The sequence below is a fragment of the Cervus canadensis genome, chromosome 7 (assembly GCF_019320065.1).
Source record: "Cervus canadensis isolate Bull #8, Minnesota chromosome 7, ASM1932006v1, whole genome shotgun sequence".
NCBI lineage: Eukaryota > Metazoa > Chordata > Mammalia > Artiodactyla > Cervidae > Cervus > Cervus canadensis.
Window position 1 is genome coordinate 37358838 of NC_057392.1, and position 17201 is coordinate 37376038.

A 17201-nucleotide genomic window follows, 5' to 3' on the forward strand; every position below is an offset into this window, starting at 1 on the left:
AGAAAGGGAAGGTTGATCCTTAAAGAAGACCAACCTCCAGTGGGTGAGAGCATGCCGTCTGTTTCAGCACTGTGACATGAAGTAAACAATCTTCCACAACGAACTTACCTGTGTTCAGGAACTCCAGGTACAAGAACACATCTCCCAAGTTACTCTCTAAGTTGTGATTCAACAAAGAGAAGTGAAAGCTACTGCTTTTCTTGCTTTCCTTTTTTTCCTTAGTCATTTCTGCCCTCCAAACATTCACATGAACAATTAAGAAAGCACTTTAGAATGGCCAAGCAACTTTCCAACATAGCACATGGGTGGGGATGCTCAGTATCCTGAGGGCTAAAGAGGATGGGATGGTACACAGGATGGGTACTCAGTCAAGGCAAAGTTATCCATTTTGTTTTGTTTTTTTTTAAACCACAGGATGCTACTGTTGCCCCAAGCAAGATTCTCTTAAGTAGTTAAAAAAGAAAAGTCATACTGGAACTACAAGGTTTGGAAGGTAAGTGGTTAAAATAGAATCTCCAGTGTGAGTATGGGGCAGATAAAGTAGAGTGGACTGATAGCTGTGATTTATAGCAAAGATACTCTGTTAGTGGTAATGTCTAGGTATTAAAACATACATATGTGTTACAGAAATGTGGGAAGCGTTTTCTTTTACAACCAGCATTGTGATGAGTAAAATAGTGCAATAAACTATGGCAGTGCTCAGTTCCCCAGGGTCCAATTAGGAAGCATGATAAATGACTTGTAAGGTCTCTCCTCCTACTGATTTGCAGTGGATATAAGCTGACGATTCTCGGTGGAGTCCTAGTGAGTGGTCTGCCTACTCCTATCATATATCTGGGTACAAATGAACACCTTAAATTGGAATTCCAAACTCATTATGCCACGCTGTGTCCTGACTTGGCAGGTGTGTTTCTTCACAGCAGTGTACAAGGGGAGATGTAAGGTGGGACTCCTTAAGCTGGGGATTTTTCCCCTATGGCAGTGCTTGTTTAATTTAATGCCTACAAATGACTTGTGATGATTAAAGACCATTGTGGGGACAGAGTGACTGTATAAGGGAGGTTGTTGTGAAGGTTCATTTGTATCTAGCCTCTCCAGATAAATGGGATAATGGCTTTGTGGTGCTTCCCTAGGTGGTATCCAGTGTTTAGACCTGAATACTAACACCATCAAAACCTTTTCTTTCGTTTTGTTTGAAGGATGTCAAAGACAGAGTGCATACAAAATGCAAGGTGAATATGGTGGAAAATGTAGAAAAAAAGAAGATCAAGAAATACAGATAACAAAAATAAGAATTTCAGGTGAAAAAGAAAGAGAGGGAGCCAAGGGGCAGACTGAAATGAGAGATTATAGTTTTGCAGGGCTATACTATGAAATTTGTCAGGAGCCAAGACTGCACTGATGATTGAATTCTTGGAAGACTATGTGTTCTTTCTTGACTTTTTTTCCTTTGAAACTTTCTACTTTTTTTTTTTTCATTTTTATTGTTGCATAGTTGCTTTGCAATGTTGTGTTTATATTGTATAATGGAATCAATTATACATATACATACATCTTTTTGACTCTTAAATAGTGCCACTTCCTTTAAGGACTCTTGATCTTTTCTCTGACCCTAGAGCAAAACTTCCAAAGAAAGGACCATCTACACTCAGCAACTCTCCTCATAGTACATGGCTATTTAACCTTCAGCTGAGGGATTGAACCCAGGTCTCCTACATTGCAGGCAAATTCTTTATTGTCTGAGCTACCCCCCTGCTAAATGTCACACTTGATGCAAACACCAGGGTGAGCACCCCTGGGGGTGCTCTCCAAAGACCAAAGGGACCTGTATGAGCATTTTCTGTCCATTCAAGATCCTGGTCTTGTCACACTTTGGGGCAGCAAGCCAGTATTTTCTGCTGCAAATCTCTTTGAGCTCTTCTTAGGCAGCTTTATTCCTTTTAATTAAAAAGACAAGACTGTCAATTACTTAAACTTAATCCCCACATGTAATTGTTACTTTGAAAGATATTTTTTCTCGTAAAGCTCATAGAAGAGAAATATTTCCATCTAATTAAAATTTAGTGGGAGCTTGCATTTTCAAAAAATATATATATTCATCTTTAAGTCCCTGCTGGCTATAGAAATCTAAATAGCACAGCAAAGTTTATGTACGGGGATCACCATGAAAGGCTGCCTGATACAGGCAGATCCAGACTAAGAAAACAGGAAAAAGCATTAGGAAAGAGTCCGAGGACTAAAAATTCTCCTGCCTTTAAATTGATGCTATAGGAATTTTAGCCATTTCACTTGAAGCTAAATGTAAATTCTAAGAGAGGTTAAGATTTCCAAGCTTCTTTTGCACACTTAAATAAGAGTATGAATAAATTTCAGAATTATTCTGGCTAGAAAACTTTAACGGGGAGAGAATAAGAATTGCTTAGGAAACAAGGCAAAAGGAAGAAAGAAAAGGTAGAAGAGCAAAACAAGAAGTGGATTCAACAGAGAGAAGTGCTTGTTACAATTGGGTCCAAATTGGTAGTGTGGCCCACCTGTTACAGTTGAGTCTAAATCATTGAATTGGTGGGTGAAGTATTGATTCTAGGTGAAGTATAGGCCCAACTATCCCCCTTGGGATAAACCAGGAGGAAGTTAGACTTTTGTTCCCATGAAAGGAGCCAGGGAATGGTTGTCAGATATTCATGTCAACTCTCAGTTATCTTCATGTGAATTAATCAGGGCTCCTGATTCTACTGTAAATTCGTGTTGACATGGCTACCTAAGTTCTGTCCATAAAATCAAGGCCCTTATTTCCATTGGCTAGTGGGAAAGGAGCAATGCACTTAAACACTGAAGCTTTTCCTAGGACATGCTTTACACCTTTGACCAGAAAAAATGGGCAGGTTTTTCAGATTGATCATTATAGACTAGTCTGACAGGTGCTAATGCCCAATCAGGCATCTACCGCAAGTGTGTGCCTCACAGTAGAGAACTGTGTAGCCGCGGCTCCTCTAAAGTGGAACATTACGACAGTGGCGAAAAATAATGAAAAGTATACTTTGTTTGGCCTTAGGAAACTTCTGTATTTAAATTGTTAACAGTGTGGGTATTTCAGACACCCCTAGAATCCAAAATACAGCCATCTATAACAAAGCCAAGGGTTTCCCTGGTGGCTCAGATGGTAAAGAATCCTGCAATGAAGTAGACCTGGGGTCAATCCCTGAGTCAGGAAGATCCCCTGGAGAAGAGAATGGCTGCCCACTCCAGTATTCTTGCCCAGAGAATCCCATGAACAGAGGAGCCTGGAGGGCTACAGTCCATGGAATTGCAAAGAGTTGGACACAATTGAGTGACTATGCACAAGCACATAATGAAGCCAAACCAAATTTTTATCAAATTAATATCTAGGCAACATAATACTCGATACAAGTATATCTTTAAAAATTATAAGACAAATGTGTATCTGAATAGGATTACTTTGAATTCAATAAGCATTCTTTTGAGGAACTTGAAGCTCTCTTTTACATATTATTTAAAACACCACTTTGAGTTTGTAGGCATGAAAAATATAATTTCTTTCCCATTTCACAGTTGGAAAAACTGAATTAAAGAGAACAATGCTAGTAATTATCCATGATTAATAGAGGTGTATATGTAAATTAGCCTGAATAAGTGTGTGAAATTAGATGTCCTGATGCCAGATAGCTCTGCTCATGTTTTTTAAAGATGAAGCTTTCAAATCTCTGTGTGTTGAGTGGGTCTGGAAATGAACTTTGTAAAGGTGTATGGATATTAAGGCAACTGTATTGTTTATTATAAGCATTATAATACATAAAATAAATTAGATGAGTATTTAAAATTCATTAGACAGATATATCTAATACATATCTAATGAACATGAATGCATATGTAATGGCTATTTATAATGTGTTAGAGTTTATATATGTGCCTGGGTGCAACAAGGAGTAGACTGAAATTTGGGTGGAATTTGATGGTTAAAAGTGTGGGAGAAGGTGCATGTAAGTTTCTTAGGGGTGTGGGGATTAATTGGATTAGTACATGCAAAAGCTCTTAGAACGCTATTGTTACATGAGAAATCCACTATCTATGTTAATGATTATTATTATTACTGTTATTACTAGACAAGGTGACACTGCTGTTATAATAAGGAGCTGAAAAGAAACATTCTCTCTTCAATACCTGGGAAAATATCCTACAGAAAATAAATGAAGCTGTAGAGGTGGTCCAGGCACCCTCACAGCCTAGGATCTTTGGAGGATTTTTCCCCCAGTTTTCCTTCCACGCCAGTGGTCTGACTTGAGAACCCATTCTGGGAGTGCCAGGTGAGGGTAGGTCCGTCTCTTCCTCTTTCTGGATATAGAATCTGGCTGTTCTGATGCCAGGCCTGCCCTTAGCAACACCGGTCTCCCTGTGGGAGGAAGCAGGCCAGGCGGACTGCAGATTTCTACAAGCCTGGTTTGTTTGTGGGCAGGATTTTAATTTTTTTCAAACTTTAATTTGGGAGGGGGGGTTGTTTTGTTTTCAGAGCAAGCTTTAGACAGCTGTATTAATCATGCAAACCCAGCCATGTGCAATGTGTTTTATCAATGGAAAAACAGGAACGGAATGGCAAGCAGCTGTGAACAAACCAATGCAGTGCCTGAACTTGGAAGATAATCTCAATATTTCCCAAACCCACTCGCCACATGGGGTTAGTGAATGGAAAGGCTGTTCACTTGGGATAAATAATCAGATGGGAGGCAAACAGAGGAGACAGATTCTAGGGTTAATTTTTTTTTTTTTTTTTAAGTGGCAGCGATTGCGACCAGAGAGCCTTGAGCTCACGGGAATTCTTCACTTGAGGGTGATAAACACACAACAATGGTGGTTTGCCCTTGTCCTTTTCTCTTCTTTCCCTTTATTTTTAACTTCCCGAGGCTGGTTTCCTCACCTCACTCTGCACCTGCGGTCCTTCTAAAGGTGAGAGCCTGTATGGTGCATGTCCGTCATGAGGGGCTGTGCACAAGCAAGTTGATGGGGAGGAGATGGGCGCACTGTTACCACGTCGCAGTATTCACAGCCCTCAGGAAATGATTTGAGACTAACAAAGTGAGAAAAGCTCCCTCAGATATTTCGAGTTGGCTCTTTCCTCATTTTACAATTCAGTGGATTTTCTGCAGTGATATAGTCAAGGATAGTTATGCAAATATATGCAATTCAGGACTCATTTCAGAATAAATAAACCTAAATTAAAATTAATGGGAAAAACACCTATCAGAAACAGATCAAAAATGGAACACTATTTGTTTTATTTATTTATATGTGTCTCTTAAATTAAGGAGCAGGGAAGCACCCTGATTTTGGGGGGTTTTATTTTGTTTCTGGTGTAAGAGGAAAGGAAATTTGAAAATTTCTGATTGGCTGCAGACAATACAAATTATTCTTTGGTGTAATTCCAGTATTATTATTATCACTGCAGAAAATCAAGTAATATGATGAAGGGAACCCAAGGGAAATACATTTGATTTATTGAGCCTTGTTTTTGTTTAATCACAGCTTGAAGGGGTTTAGGACTGCATTCCTGCTGTGACTCTGCTGTTTATCCCCAGTCAGCTTGATGAGCCATGTAGAGTGGGGGTAAGGAGGGGAGACCCTCCAATGAGAGATATTAACAATGAAGCAGCTGAAATTAAACATATGTTTCTGTTACTGGAAAGTAGGAGGGAAAGTTCTCTTTTTTTTTATCATGGGAGGACAGAAAAGAAGCTTTGGGACTTTCTCCTACTTTCAAAACACCTTAAGGAAACTAATTGGCTCAAAATCCTTCAAGCCATTTGCATCAACCATCTGCTTCAAGACATCTTCACACTTTAGGGTGGAAAGGTAGGATTCCACATAGATGATGACAACATAGGATATTTAATGAAATGAAGGTGTCTTGTCCTAGAGCTATGACCACAGTGAAGCAGTTATCTTTTCTTAGAGACTTCAGTATTCAAGGGGCACTATAAAAAAGATTAAGGATCCTGCGTGTTAGTATTTTTTTCCATAGGAAACTGCATTTCACGTGGGCTGCCATCTTGATTGGAAAAAGGAGGGGGAAACAGATTTGATTCTAGAAAGTAAAAGTCCTTGTAAGAAATAGGAAACTTAAGAGGGTACTTTCTATAACCACCTCTCACACGAGCTACCCCAAGTCTCCATGAACAGCTTTTCAATTTCTACCAGCAGAAGCCCTAAGTATTAGTAGTAAGAGAAACTATATTCTCTAAAACTATTGGATCTAAAGAAGCTATATCTACGGTCTATCTACAACGTAAAATCAAACTAGGGTCATTCTCCAATCAGCAATTCCGTTTGTGGGAAAATATCAAGTTCAACAAAATCCCACAAGCTCCATCCTGGTCCAGACTGTTTTTCAATATCAAACACTGTTCCTTTGTGAACAGTGTCTGGCTTCATTTTGTTCAATGTTATATGTATCATAAAGAGTAATCAGATAAAATATTTGTCTTTGGGGCTGCAGAACTGTTCTCATAAAGGATACCTTGAGTCTTAGTGACACTGTACAAAGCTTGTCTTGGATGGAGCATGACCTCTTTGAGAATGTTGTCCACTGGGACAAATGTGTATGTACATGTTTGTCACATCAAGATACTTGCAAGATGGCAACAGGATAAAATGGTGTCAATCTCTGCAGCAACAGTAGAAGATAAATGTCTTAAAATAATTGCGGCATGTCAGGAATTCAAAATGGGATACTTCCCATGAACACTAAGTCTCATGTCATGTCTAAAAAACAGGCACATTTTAACAGTCTTATTTTTAGTGGCTGGGAAAAAAAAATGGATTTCATCAATGTTTTAGGGAAGAATCTTATTCAACAAAATTCTTCTAAAAATATTTTGGACCTTACTTGAAATTTATGAATAATTCTTTTATTAAGTTGTCTAGTTGATCCCTGAAACCTTGCAATTCTCATTTCTAATATAATTAAAATAAGTTTGTCTTTATGTGAATATATGCATATGCAACACATTGCATTATTGACACTCTACATATCTACACTCATTTCTGGCCTAATTTTTAGTTTAGACAAGTGTTAATGAAACATGATCCATCTTCAAACTTAGAAAACAGCAGCTTCCAACCTTTAATTCTGAGCACATTTCCTTGAGAGTGTATATAATAATCTTGTTTAATTGGATTTATTTTCTCCACACTGAGGCCCTGCATGGCCTACTTTCCTTCTTTTTTTCTCAGGTCTTTGAGTGTTATTTGCAAATCACTTTTCTGGAATTTAATTTCAATGGTAGGTTGGTTTCATTTCAGATTTTTGTATTGTTTTAATTTTATTTGCCAATTTGCCTTTAAATAGCCTTAAGCTAGAAGGTTGGGGCTGTAACTTGAATCTAAATGTGATATAGGGAGCAAAATTTAATTTGAGTGTATAGAAAGTTCTGTGAAAAAAAATACCAAATGACTATCTTGTTTTCTCATTTGTGTTTTCTAAATTAGTTGTGTTTAAAAGGAAAAGTCCCCAAATTAGCCACAATTTTAAGAAAAAGAAATGTCCTCATAATATGGTTGAGTTCAACCTTTGATGACCTAGATAAATTCATTTTTACAAGTGATACAAATGATTTCAGATTTGGATTGTATAAGGTGGTCAGTTAGAAGATTCATATTTTTATGAGCTACAGAATTTAACTAGGTGTGTTCCAAATATGTAAGTTTATAGTTACCTGTAATATGTGTTAACTGAACAAAAAATCACTTTCTTATCTTAGTACTATCTCCCCAGTTACTGACCAACTTGAAGTATAGACCAATTTTCTACCTTTCAATTAATGTGAGGACAATTGACTGACTTTTCTTTGAAGGTTTAAATTTTTTAAAAAAAGGCTCCTATTTGTATGTGTATGTGAATTTTGTGAATGTATTTATCCCTTTTTGTGTTTTGAACATTACAGATGATGGAGAATGACCCAGCAATAGAGCTATGATGATAAAAACCATACTGACCTTGAAGGGGGTGGGGGATTGTGGGTGAAACACGCTCTAAAGGGGAAAAAATAGTAAGCATCATGGAGAATTTATATGGATAGATAAATAGATATAGATATATCTTACTCATGTTTAGCTACTTGGACAATTATAAAACAGAAGAATTTTCATACCTAGGGGATCATATCTCTCATACAGCATTTGTCTGTCCTTCCTGCCAATGCTAAGTGATCAGAGAGCTGATAGTAAAATTTAAAATCCAAAGCCTTTAAAAAATTAGCTAGAGTAGAGGATAACACCCTATTGCGGTAACCTTACAAACAGAATCCTACCCTTCTCTGGAGAACCCACCAAGATTACAGACTTTTTGGAGTGTTTAAATTAGTAGTGATCAGACTGAGGGCATGTATCTTGGTCCTGGTGCTGGGCTGTTTAACTTCTGATGGATAAACCTGTGGTAACTAAGAGCTCCTTTCCTCCCTCTAAGCCCTCCAGTTAATATCAGCTTTAGCCAAGCATCTGGAAAATTTATTTTGGTAAATACTAATTCAGATTTTCCTTAAAAATTTTCCTTCCACATTACTGAAACCAGGACAAGAGTTATGCCAGGATATAAGCTTCTTGCCATGATACAATTTGATTCTTAGTCTTTTCCTTAATCCCACCCATTTATGATAACACAATCTCATCTGAAGTTCGAAGTCAAATGTGCTTGATGACACCTACTGGTGAGTAATAAGACATGCTTTTCTTTTAAACAAGAGGGTCTCAGCTTATGAGTTTCTCAGAGTTCCATCCCAAAGCTACTAACCATAAACGGAACATGCTGAAACAGCTCAGACTTTAAGGTATCGTCTATCTGACTCATTAAAACCCAGGTTTAATTAAACTCTTCTCTGAGGCTCTTTCAGAGAGAGAAAATGTTGTATTAAAGATAAGATGCTTTACTTGATACCCCCAAACCCTATAATGTAAGTATAATCGTAATGCTTTTCTACATTCCTCCTAGCAGCTTGGTTAGACAAAGACCATGGATAAATGAAAATTAACAACAGTCTAAACCATAAAAAAGAAAACATATTTACATATTCACATCTGATCTGCTTGCCATCTTGTGTCATAAGCTCAGAAATTCTGACTAGATTTTTGCCTGAAATTTGGGCACTCAGTACATATGGACACTAAGAAAACCCAGTCTCCTTGCAGACTGAGCTTTCCTCTAACTTTGATGAAAGTTCTGATTTAATGCCAAAGTTCTGTAAGTGCATTAAGATGGAACAGGTCAATAATAGCACAGTGAACAAGTGTGTCTTAGTTCCACAAGTGTCGAGGAGAAAAATGCTTTAAACCTCCACTGGTTACTTGGTATTAAAGTTTCCAGCTTTGAAAATAAATAGCTAAACTGCTTTCAGCGTTTATAGAGCAGTTGGAGACTACTGTTCCATATTATATTCTATACATCCTATCTTATTTTTATTATTACAATTATTATTCAGCCTGTTTAAATGATTCAGCTTAATATTTTCTCATCACACTGTTCACAGCTGGATAAATACACTCTGTTCTCATTTCGACAAGACCATTTATATTGCTAAACCATCTCATCTACCCTCCTCTTCACCTCTTCAACAGTTTCCCAGCTTGTCATTATCGTCTTAGCTCCACCCTGTTATCATCATCTTAGCCCCATCATGGCCCATTAGTTATTCTCATTCTCTTAATTCTCTACTGACTTATCTTTCCTTAGATCCTTCCCCATCCCAGCTTTTTAATCCTTATTCTTCCAACATCATTTCACTTTCATTTCATCCAAGAGTAGCTAGTTGAGAGGCTTTGCCAAGTCTTATCTAGGATCATCGAGTGGTGTATACTTAAAGGCTGAGCCCCAGAGATAGTAAAATGGCTTAGAAAGAAGCAGGGAGGCTCTCATTTAAAGGGTTCCTTCCAGGGCTGGGTTGCTTAGGTGGAACTTGAAATTTAATCAAGCATAGGTTAATGATATTTTTAATTAAAAAGAGAATTTTAAAACTTCCATACATTGATGTGGTACTGGCTCAGTGTAGATTTCTTTGTATTTTTATTCTTTTATACTCAGTAGTCTCAAAATATCTTACTAATCCATGTATTTCTCTAAAATAGAAGGTAATTGATCAGTAGAATTGTCTTTCTTTAATCTGTTGAATACTCCTTTCCTAATGGTCAAAAGCTGAGCACAAGGCTGGACTCTCTGCTCAAAATCTCAAGTTAGCAAAGACAAGCCAACAGTCTCACTAGTGTAGCAAACCCTCTTCGGAGAGTTAATGGAAACAGAAGTGGGAGGTGTTGGAAGCACTGCCCCTGGGTGAGAAGAAAAAAAACAGTGTTTAGTCAGTGAAAAGACATCATTGGTGAAAAAGGGAGGAAGAAGTTAGATGCCATTTTACCTCTGAACTACAAAAGATGCATCTCCTAATATTTTCCCTACATCAGTTCAGTTCAGTTCAGTCCCTCAGTCTTGTCTGACTCTTTGCGACCCCGTGGACTGCAGCACGCTAGGCTTCCTTGTCCATCACCAGCTCCTGGAGCTTGCTCAAACTCATGTCCATCGAGTCGGTGATGCCATCCAACCATCTCATCCTCTGTCGTCCCCTTCTCCTCCTGTCTTCAGTCTTGCACAGCATCAGGGTCTTTTCTAATGAGTCAGTTCTTCGCATCAGGTGGCCAAAGTATTGGAGTTTCAGCGTCAGTATCAGTCCTTCAATGAATATTCTGCACTGATTTCCTTTAGGATTGACTGGTTTGATTTCCCTTGCAGTCCAAAGGACTCTCAAGAGTCTTCTCCAACACCACAGCTCAAAAGCATCAATTCTTCAGCACTCAGCTTTCTTTATAGTCCAACTCTCACATCCATACATGACCACTGGAAAAACAATACCTTTGACTAGACAGACCTTTGTCAGCAAAGTAATGTCTCTCCTTTTTAATATGCTGTCTAGGTTGGTCATAGCTTTTCTTCCAAGGACCAAGCATCTTTTAATTTCATGGCAACAGTCACCATCTGCAATGATTTTGGAGCCCCCAAACATAAAGTCTGCCACTGTTTCCATTGTTTCTTCATCTATTTGCCATGAAGTGATGGGACTAGATGCCATGATCTTAGTTTTCTGAATGTTGAATTTTAAGCCAACTTTCAACAAGGTCTTAAGTTCTTCTTTGCTTTCTGTCATTAGGGTGGTGTCATCTGTGTATCTGAGGTTATTAATATTTCTCCCAGCAATCTTGATTCCAGCTTGTGCTTCATCCAGCCCAGAATTTTGCATGATGTGCTCTGCATATAAATTAAACAAGCAGGGTGGCAATATACAGCCTTGACATACTCCTTTCTTGATTTGGAACCAGTCTGTTTTTCCATGTCCAGTTCTAACTGTTGCTTCTTGACCTGGATACAGATTTTTCAGGAGGCAGTTCAGGTGGTCTGGTATTCCCATCTCTTTAAGAATTTTCCATAGTTGTTGTGATCCACACAGTCAAAGGCTTTGGCATAGTCAATCAAGCAGAATTAAATGTTTTTCTGGAATTCTCTTGCTTTCTTGATGATCCAATGGATGCTGGCAATTTAATCTCTGGTTCCTCTGCCTTTTCTAAATCCAGCTTGAACATCTGGAAGTTCTTGCTTCATGTACTTTTGAAGCCTGGCTTGGGGAATTTTGAGCATTACTTTGCAAGTGTGTGAGATGAGTGCAATTGTGCGGTAGTTGGAACATTCTTTAGCATTGCCTTTCTTTGGGACTGAAATGAAAACTGACCTTTTCCAGTCCTGTGGCCACTGCTGAGTTTTCCAAATTTGCTGGCATATTGAATGCAGCACTTTCACAACACCATCTTCTAGGATTTGAAAGAGCTCAACTACAATTCCATCACCTCCACTAGCTTTGTTCATAGTGATGCTTCCTAAGACTCACATGACTTCACATTCCAGGATGCCTGGTTCTATGTGAGTGATACACACCATCGTGGTTATCTGGGTCATGAAGATCTTTTTTTATAGTTCTTTTGTGTATTCTTGCCACCTCTTCTTAATATCTTCTGCTTCTGTTAGGTACCTACCATTCTGTCCTTTATAGTGCCCATCTTTGAATGAAATATTTCCTTGGTATCTCTGATTTCCTTAAAGAGATCTCTAGTCTTTCCCTTTCTATTGTTTTCTTCTATTTCTTTGCATTGATCACTGAGGAAGGCTTTCTCATCTCTCTGTGCTATTCTTTGGAACTCTGCATTCAGATGCTTTTATCTTTCCTTTTCTCCTTTGCCTTTAGCTTCTCTTCTTTTCTCAGCTATTTGTAAGGCTTCCTCAAACAACCATTTAGTCTTTCTTTCTCTTGGAGATGGTCTTGATCACTGCCTCCTGTACAATGTCATGAACCTCCATCCGTAGTTCTTCAGGCACTGTATCAGATTTAATCCCTTGAATCTATTTGTCACTTACACTGTATAATCATGAGGGATTTGATTTAGGTCATACCTGAGTGGTCTAGAGGTGTTCCTTATTTTCTTCAATTTCAGTCTGGATTGTCAACAAGGAGTTCATGATCTGAGCCACAGTCAGTTCCCAGTCTTGTTTTTGCTGACTGTATAGAATTTCTCCATCTTTGGGTGCAAAGAATATAATCAATCTGATTTTGGTATTAACCATCTGGTGATGTCCATGTGTAGAGTCTTCTCTTGTGTTGTTGGAAGAGGTTGTTTGCTATGACCAGTGCATTCTCTTCACAAAACTCTTTTAGTCTTTGCCCTGCTTCATTTTGTACTCCAAGGCCAAATTTGCCTGATACTCCAGGTATCTCTTGACTTCCTTCTTTTGCATTCCAGTCTCATATAATGAAAAGGACGTCTTTTTTTGTGTTAGTTCTAGAAGGCCTTGTAGGTTTTCATAGAACCATTAACTTCAGCTTCTTCAGCTTTACTGGTTGGGGCATGAATTTGGATTACTTTGATACTGAATGGTTTGCCTTGAAAATGAACAGAGATCATTCTTTTATTTTTGAGATTGCACCCAAGTACTGCATTTCAGACTCTTTTGTTGAGTATGAGGGCTACTCCATTTCTTCTAATGGTCATCTGAGTTAAATTTGCCCATTCTGGTCCATTTTAGTTCACTGACTCTTGCTATCTTCTGTTTGACCACTTCCAATTTACCTTGACTCATGGACCTAACATTCCAGGTTCCTGTGCAATATTGTTCTTTACAGCATCGGACTTTACTTCCATCACCAGTCACATCCACAACTGGCCATTGCTTTTGCTTTGACCCTGTCTCTTCATTCTTTCTGGAGTTATTTCTCCACTCTTCTCCAGTAGCATATTGGGCACCTACCGATTTGGGGAGTTCACCTGTCAGTGTCCTATCTTTTTGCCTTTTCATTCTGTTCATGGGGTTCTCAAGGCAAGAATACTGAAGTGGTTTGCCATTCTCAACTCTAGTGGACCATGTTTTGTCAGAGCTCTCCACCATGACCTGTCTGTCTTGGGTGGCCCTGCACAGCATGGCTTATTGTTTCATTGAGTTATAGAAGGCTGTGGTCCATGTGATCAGTGTGATTAGTTTTCTGTGATTGTGGTTTTCATTCTGTCTGCCTTCTGTGGGATAAGGATAAGAGGCTTATGGAAGCTTCCTGATGGGAGAGACTGACTGTGGGGGAAACTGGGTCTTGTTCTGATGTGCAGGGCTATGCTCAGTAAATCTTTAATCCAATTTTCTGTTGATGGGCAGGGCTGTGTTCCCTCCCTGTTGTTGACCTGAGACCAAACTATGGTGGAGGTAATGAAGATAATGGTGACCTCCTTCAAAAGGTCCTGTGTATGCATTGCCTCACTCAGTGCCCCCAGCAGTAGGCCATCACTGACCCATGCCTCCACCAGAGACTCCTGGACACTCCTGGCAAGTCTGGGTCAGTCTCTTGTGGGGTCACTGCTCCTTTCTCCTGGGTCCTGGAGTGCACAGGTTTTGTTTGTGCCCTCCAAGAGTCTGTCTCCCCAATCCTGTGAAAATTCTGGTGGCTCTGTGGTGGGGTTAATGGCAGTCTCCTCCAAGAGGGCTTATGCCACACCCAGGTCTGCTGCACCCAGAGCCCCTGCCCCTGTGGCAGGCCACTGCTGACCCGTACCTCCTCAGGATTCACTCAAACACTCAAAGGCAGGTCTGGCTCAGTCTCTGTGAGGTCTCCTCGTGTGCACAAGGTTTTGTTTGAGCCCTCTGAGCATCTACATATACACATCTAGATAATGTTTTAGTCTGGAGCCTGGACTCTGGAAGGAGGTTCAGTTCAGTTGCTCAGTCATGTCCGACTCTTTGTGACCCCATGAATCACAACACGCCAGGCCTCCCTGTCCATCACCAACTCCCAGAGTTTAGGTTACCTGAGTTTAAATCCCATAAGTCTTATTTAATTGCACTAATTATCTGACTTCTTTGTGGACTGGAAGAATGTGAGCACCTGGTAAAGTAAATCATCTTTCCTGATGATTAAGCAAGATCACATATGTTAAGTGTTTGGCACCTGCAATATGTCATATGTACTCACTTGATAAGGAGTCATTATATCATGGATAGAATCACCTCCCTTATTCTTCCTCCCTATTTATTTCTTTAAAAATAACTCCATCTAAGCACTGAAACAAGATAGTTTCCCTTTGTGGGTATCTTGCAGTTACAAGTTTGGATACATGGGATCTGTTATTTTACATATGCTGACAATAGAATATCTCTTGGCATCACCAGACCCAATCTTTACCCATATGATGCATATTCCTACATCTGACAAAAGCTAAGGAGCTGAATCCTTGTCCACCCATGTTGTAATGCTGGATTAGTGTGTTCAGAAAAGTGATACAATGTAACACTTTGCCCAGGATGAAGACAAAGCTATCAAAGGCATTACTTGGCTAAATAGACTAAGGTATTATGGATCCTTTATAAACAAGACTAGAATGAATGGAGGGCAAGACAAATGAGAAAGGAATGATTCCATTGGCTTAGAAAAAATTACTATGAATACAATGTATTCTTGCCCTCTCGTTCAATTATTTTGACCCCTTTGGAGGTCAGTATTTGAATAGAGTGTGAAGAAGTGTATGTCTGTGTGTGGTGGATATATCAGTGACCGCAAACTGACACTGTATACACAGTCAGCACACGTCACTGTGGTAGACATGGAAAATATGCTGATGCACCTGTAAAGGTGGATAATTGTGAACTCTTCAGGGGTTCTGGCACGAGATTTACCTGCCGCTGCCTCTGGCTGGCCGCAGCTCACCAGCTGCCTAGTCTGCTCTGGACTGGCTGGGTCAGCAGAGCACCCTGCTGCCCACATAATGCTGTCTGTCACACGGGGCTGGCTGCGGCCACCCTCCCAAGCATCTCTCTCCTCCTGACCTTGTTCTGTGGGAAAGTACTGCTACCAGCAGTGTCTTCCTTCTTCCCAATCAACCCGTAGATTACTTTGAATCCAAGTAATGGGCAATATGTTCACACACGTACTTTCTTTTTTCCTTGTCTTCCTTTCCTTGCGTGCTCTCTTCCTCCACCCCCAACTTTCTTTCGCCTGTGCAAAACTGGCTACAATAGAGTCATGTTCCCAAAATACCCAGCTATGAAGGCTTTAACAACACATCTCCCAAACCCAAATTGGGGTGGCAGGGCGGGCATGGTGGACTTGCTATTCCTCCTATAAGAAGCAGAGCTCTCCCCTTAAAATATTCACACTTGGGCCTTGGGCCAAAAAACAGGACTGTAAATTCACTAATGTTTGGCAATTTTAAGAACTTCTTTTCACCTCAAAGCTCAGTGACCTTTTGCATCTGTTCTTCCGTAAAGATTACACCTCCTAACATTCCCATCAGATGGGAAATCAATTCCAGGTCGAATGCTGAGACAGGTGTCTGTGTGCAGAGTGGGTGCCTGTGTGGGCGGCCCTGCAGAGGGTCCCCCGGAAGTGGCACATTAATCACAGCCCTGTGCACTTCTCAGATGTATAATGAGGGTGACTTCTGCAAAACCATCAAGGACAATATGACCATGATACACTTGCCTGATTTCTTGATTCTTAGTTAACAAGCAGAAATTCTGTAAGATTCTTGATATTTCTTTATCTTACTGGGTGGAGTCCTTTACATGGACTTTCGTGAACAGAACCGTAGTATTTTAGAGCTTGAGATGACCTTTCATTACCACCAGCGGTATCTCTATTATCTTTGACCTAGCCTGTGCTCGTTCTCTCCTCTTCAAATGATTCTTTTCACCTTCTTCCTCTCTTTCTTTCTTTCATACATGTGTAAAATAGGCTACCATGGAGCTTACACCGTCTTTCTATCCTTCTTGCCCTTCCTCTTTCTCAGTCTATAGGTATTATTGTATTTATTATTTGAAATGTATCATTAGCACAGTCCTGAGTGGGAGAAGAAGATACTTTTATGCCAGCTTATAATTGCTCACTTTCTCTAACTAATCCAATTATACCATTTTCTCTTTTCCAATCCCCCTAAAAACCTCTTGTTAACTGTATGTTGTTCTACTTAATCAGCTCCCCTTAGATTTGTCAGAATCTCAAGTTTCAGAGTTGAGGCTGTTTTCCCCTCTATTTATGCAATCCCTAATGTCAGGAATGAAACAGGTAAGTACATTTCTTAATAAATGTCTTCTCAAATGTTTTGAGATATCAATGTCTCCAGCTTAAGTCAAAAACACTGATGTTTGGTCTTTGGAGACAAGTAGACAAGGATATGAATTTTAAACTTCATTTTGACACAACATTTGTAGCACAGCTGTATCCCATCAAACTTACAGAATAAAGTCAATGGGAGTTATGGATGAGAAACTGAAGGTCAAATTCAGAAGAGTTTGTGGTGGTGTTTTGTTTGTTTGTTTTTTAGTAAGTGGAGTTGGATCTTGAGCAGTTTTAAAATGAGTTTAATACTATGTTTCAAGGGAACTCTTAAATTGATTCTTCTCTTAAAAATCTTTTCCTTGAAGGCTAATCTAAACTGAATAAAGCAAGATGAAGACATTTCTCCCGGACCTAGTGTTTCTAAATTTTCCAATTTAGCCTGTGAAGGGAGCAACAACAACAACAAAGTGTCTAATAGCTTGTTATTTCAAAATAATAATATTAAATTTGTTGGACTTTGTCTGGCCAAATGAACTCTCTGGTTCAGCATATGCTAACTCTTTGGTTTTACTT

General features: G+C 39.3%; 1 protein-coding gene across 5 annotated transcripts in view; it reads right to left on the reverse strand.

Moving 5' to 3' along the window:
- The window catches only part of LOC122445571 (limbic system associated membrane protein), a 687896-nt gene that overhangs the window by 24622 nt on the left and 646073 nt on the right, over nucleotides 1-17201 (reverse strand). For 2 of the 5 annotated variants that reach the window (XM_043474963.1, XM_043474965.1), the window contains exon 7: nucleotides 8005-8040. The exons of 2 other annotated variants lie outside the window; for them this stretch is intronic. In XM_043474963.1, coding sequence (XP_043330898.1) covers nucleotides 8005-8040 — 36 coding nt within the window. Of the gene's footprint in view, nucleotides 1-108; nucleotides 157-8004; nucleotides 8041-17201 lie in introns of all 5 variants that reach the window. One more of the 5 variants, XM_043474964.1, reaches the window with a different exon arrangement.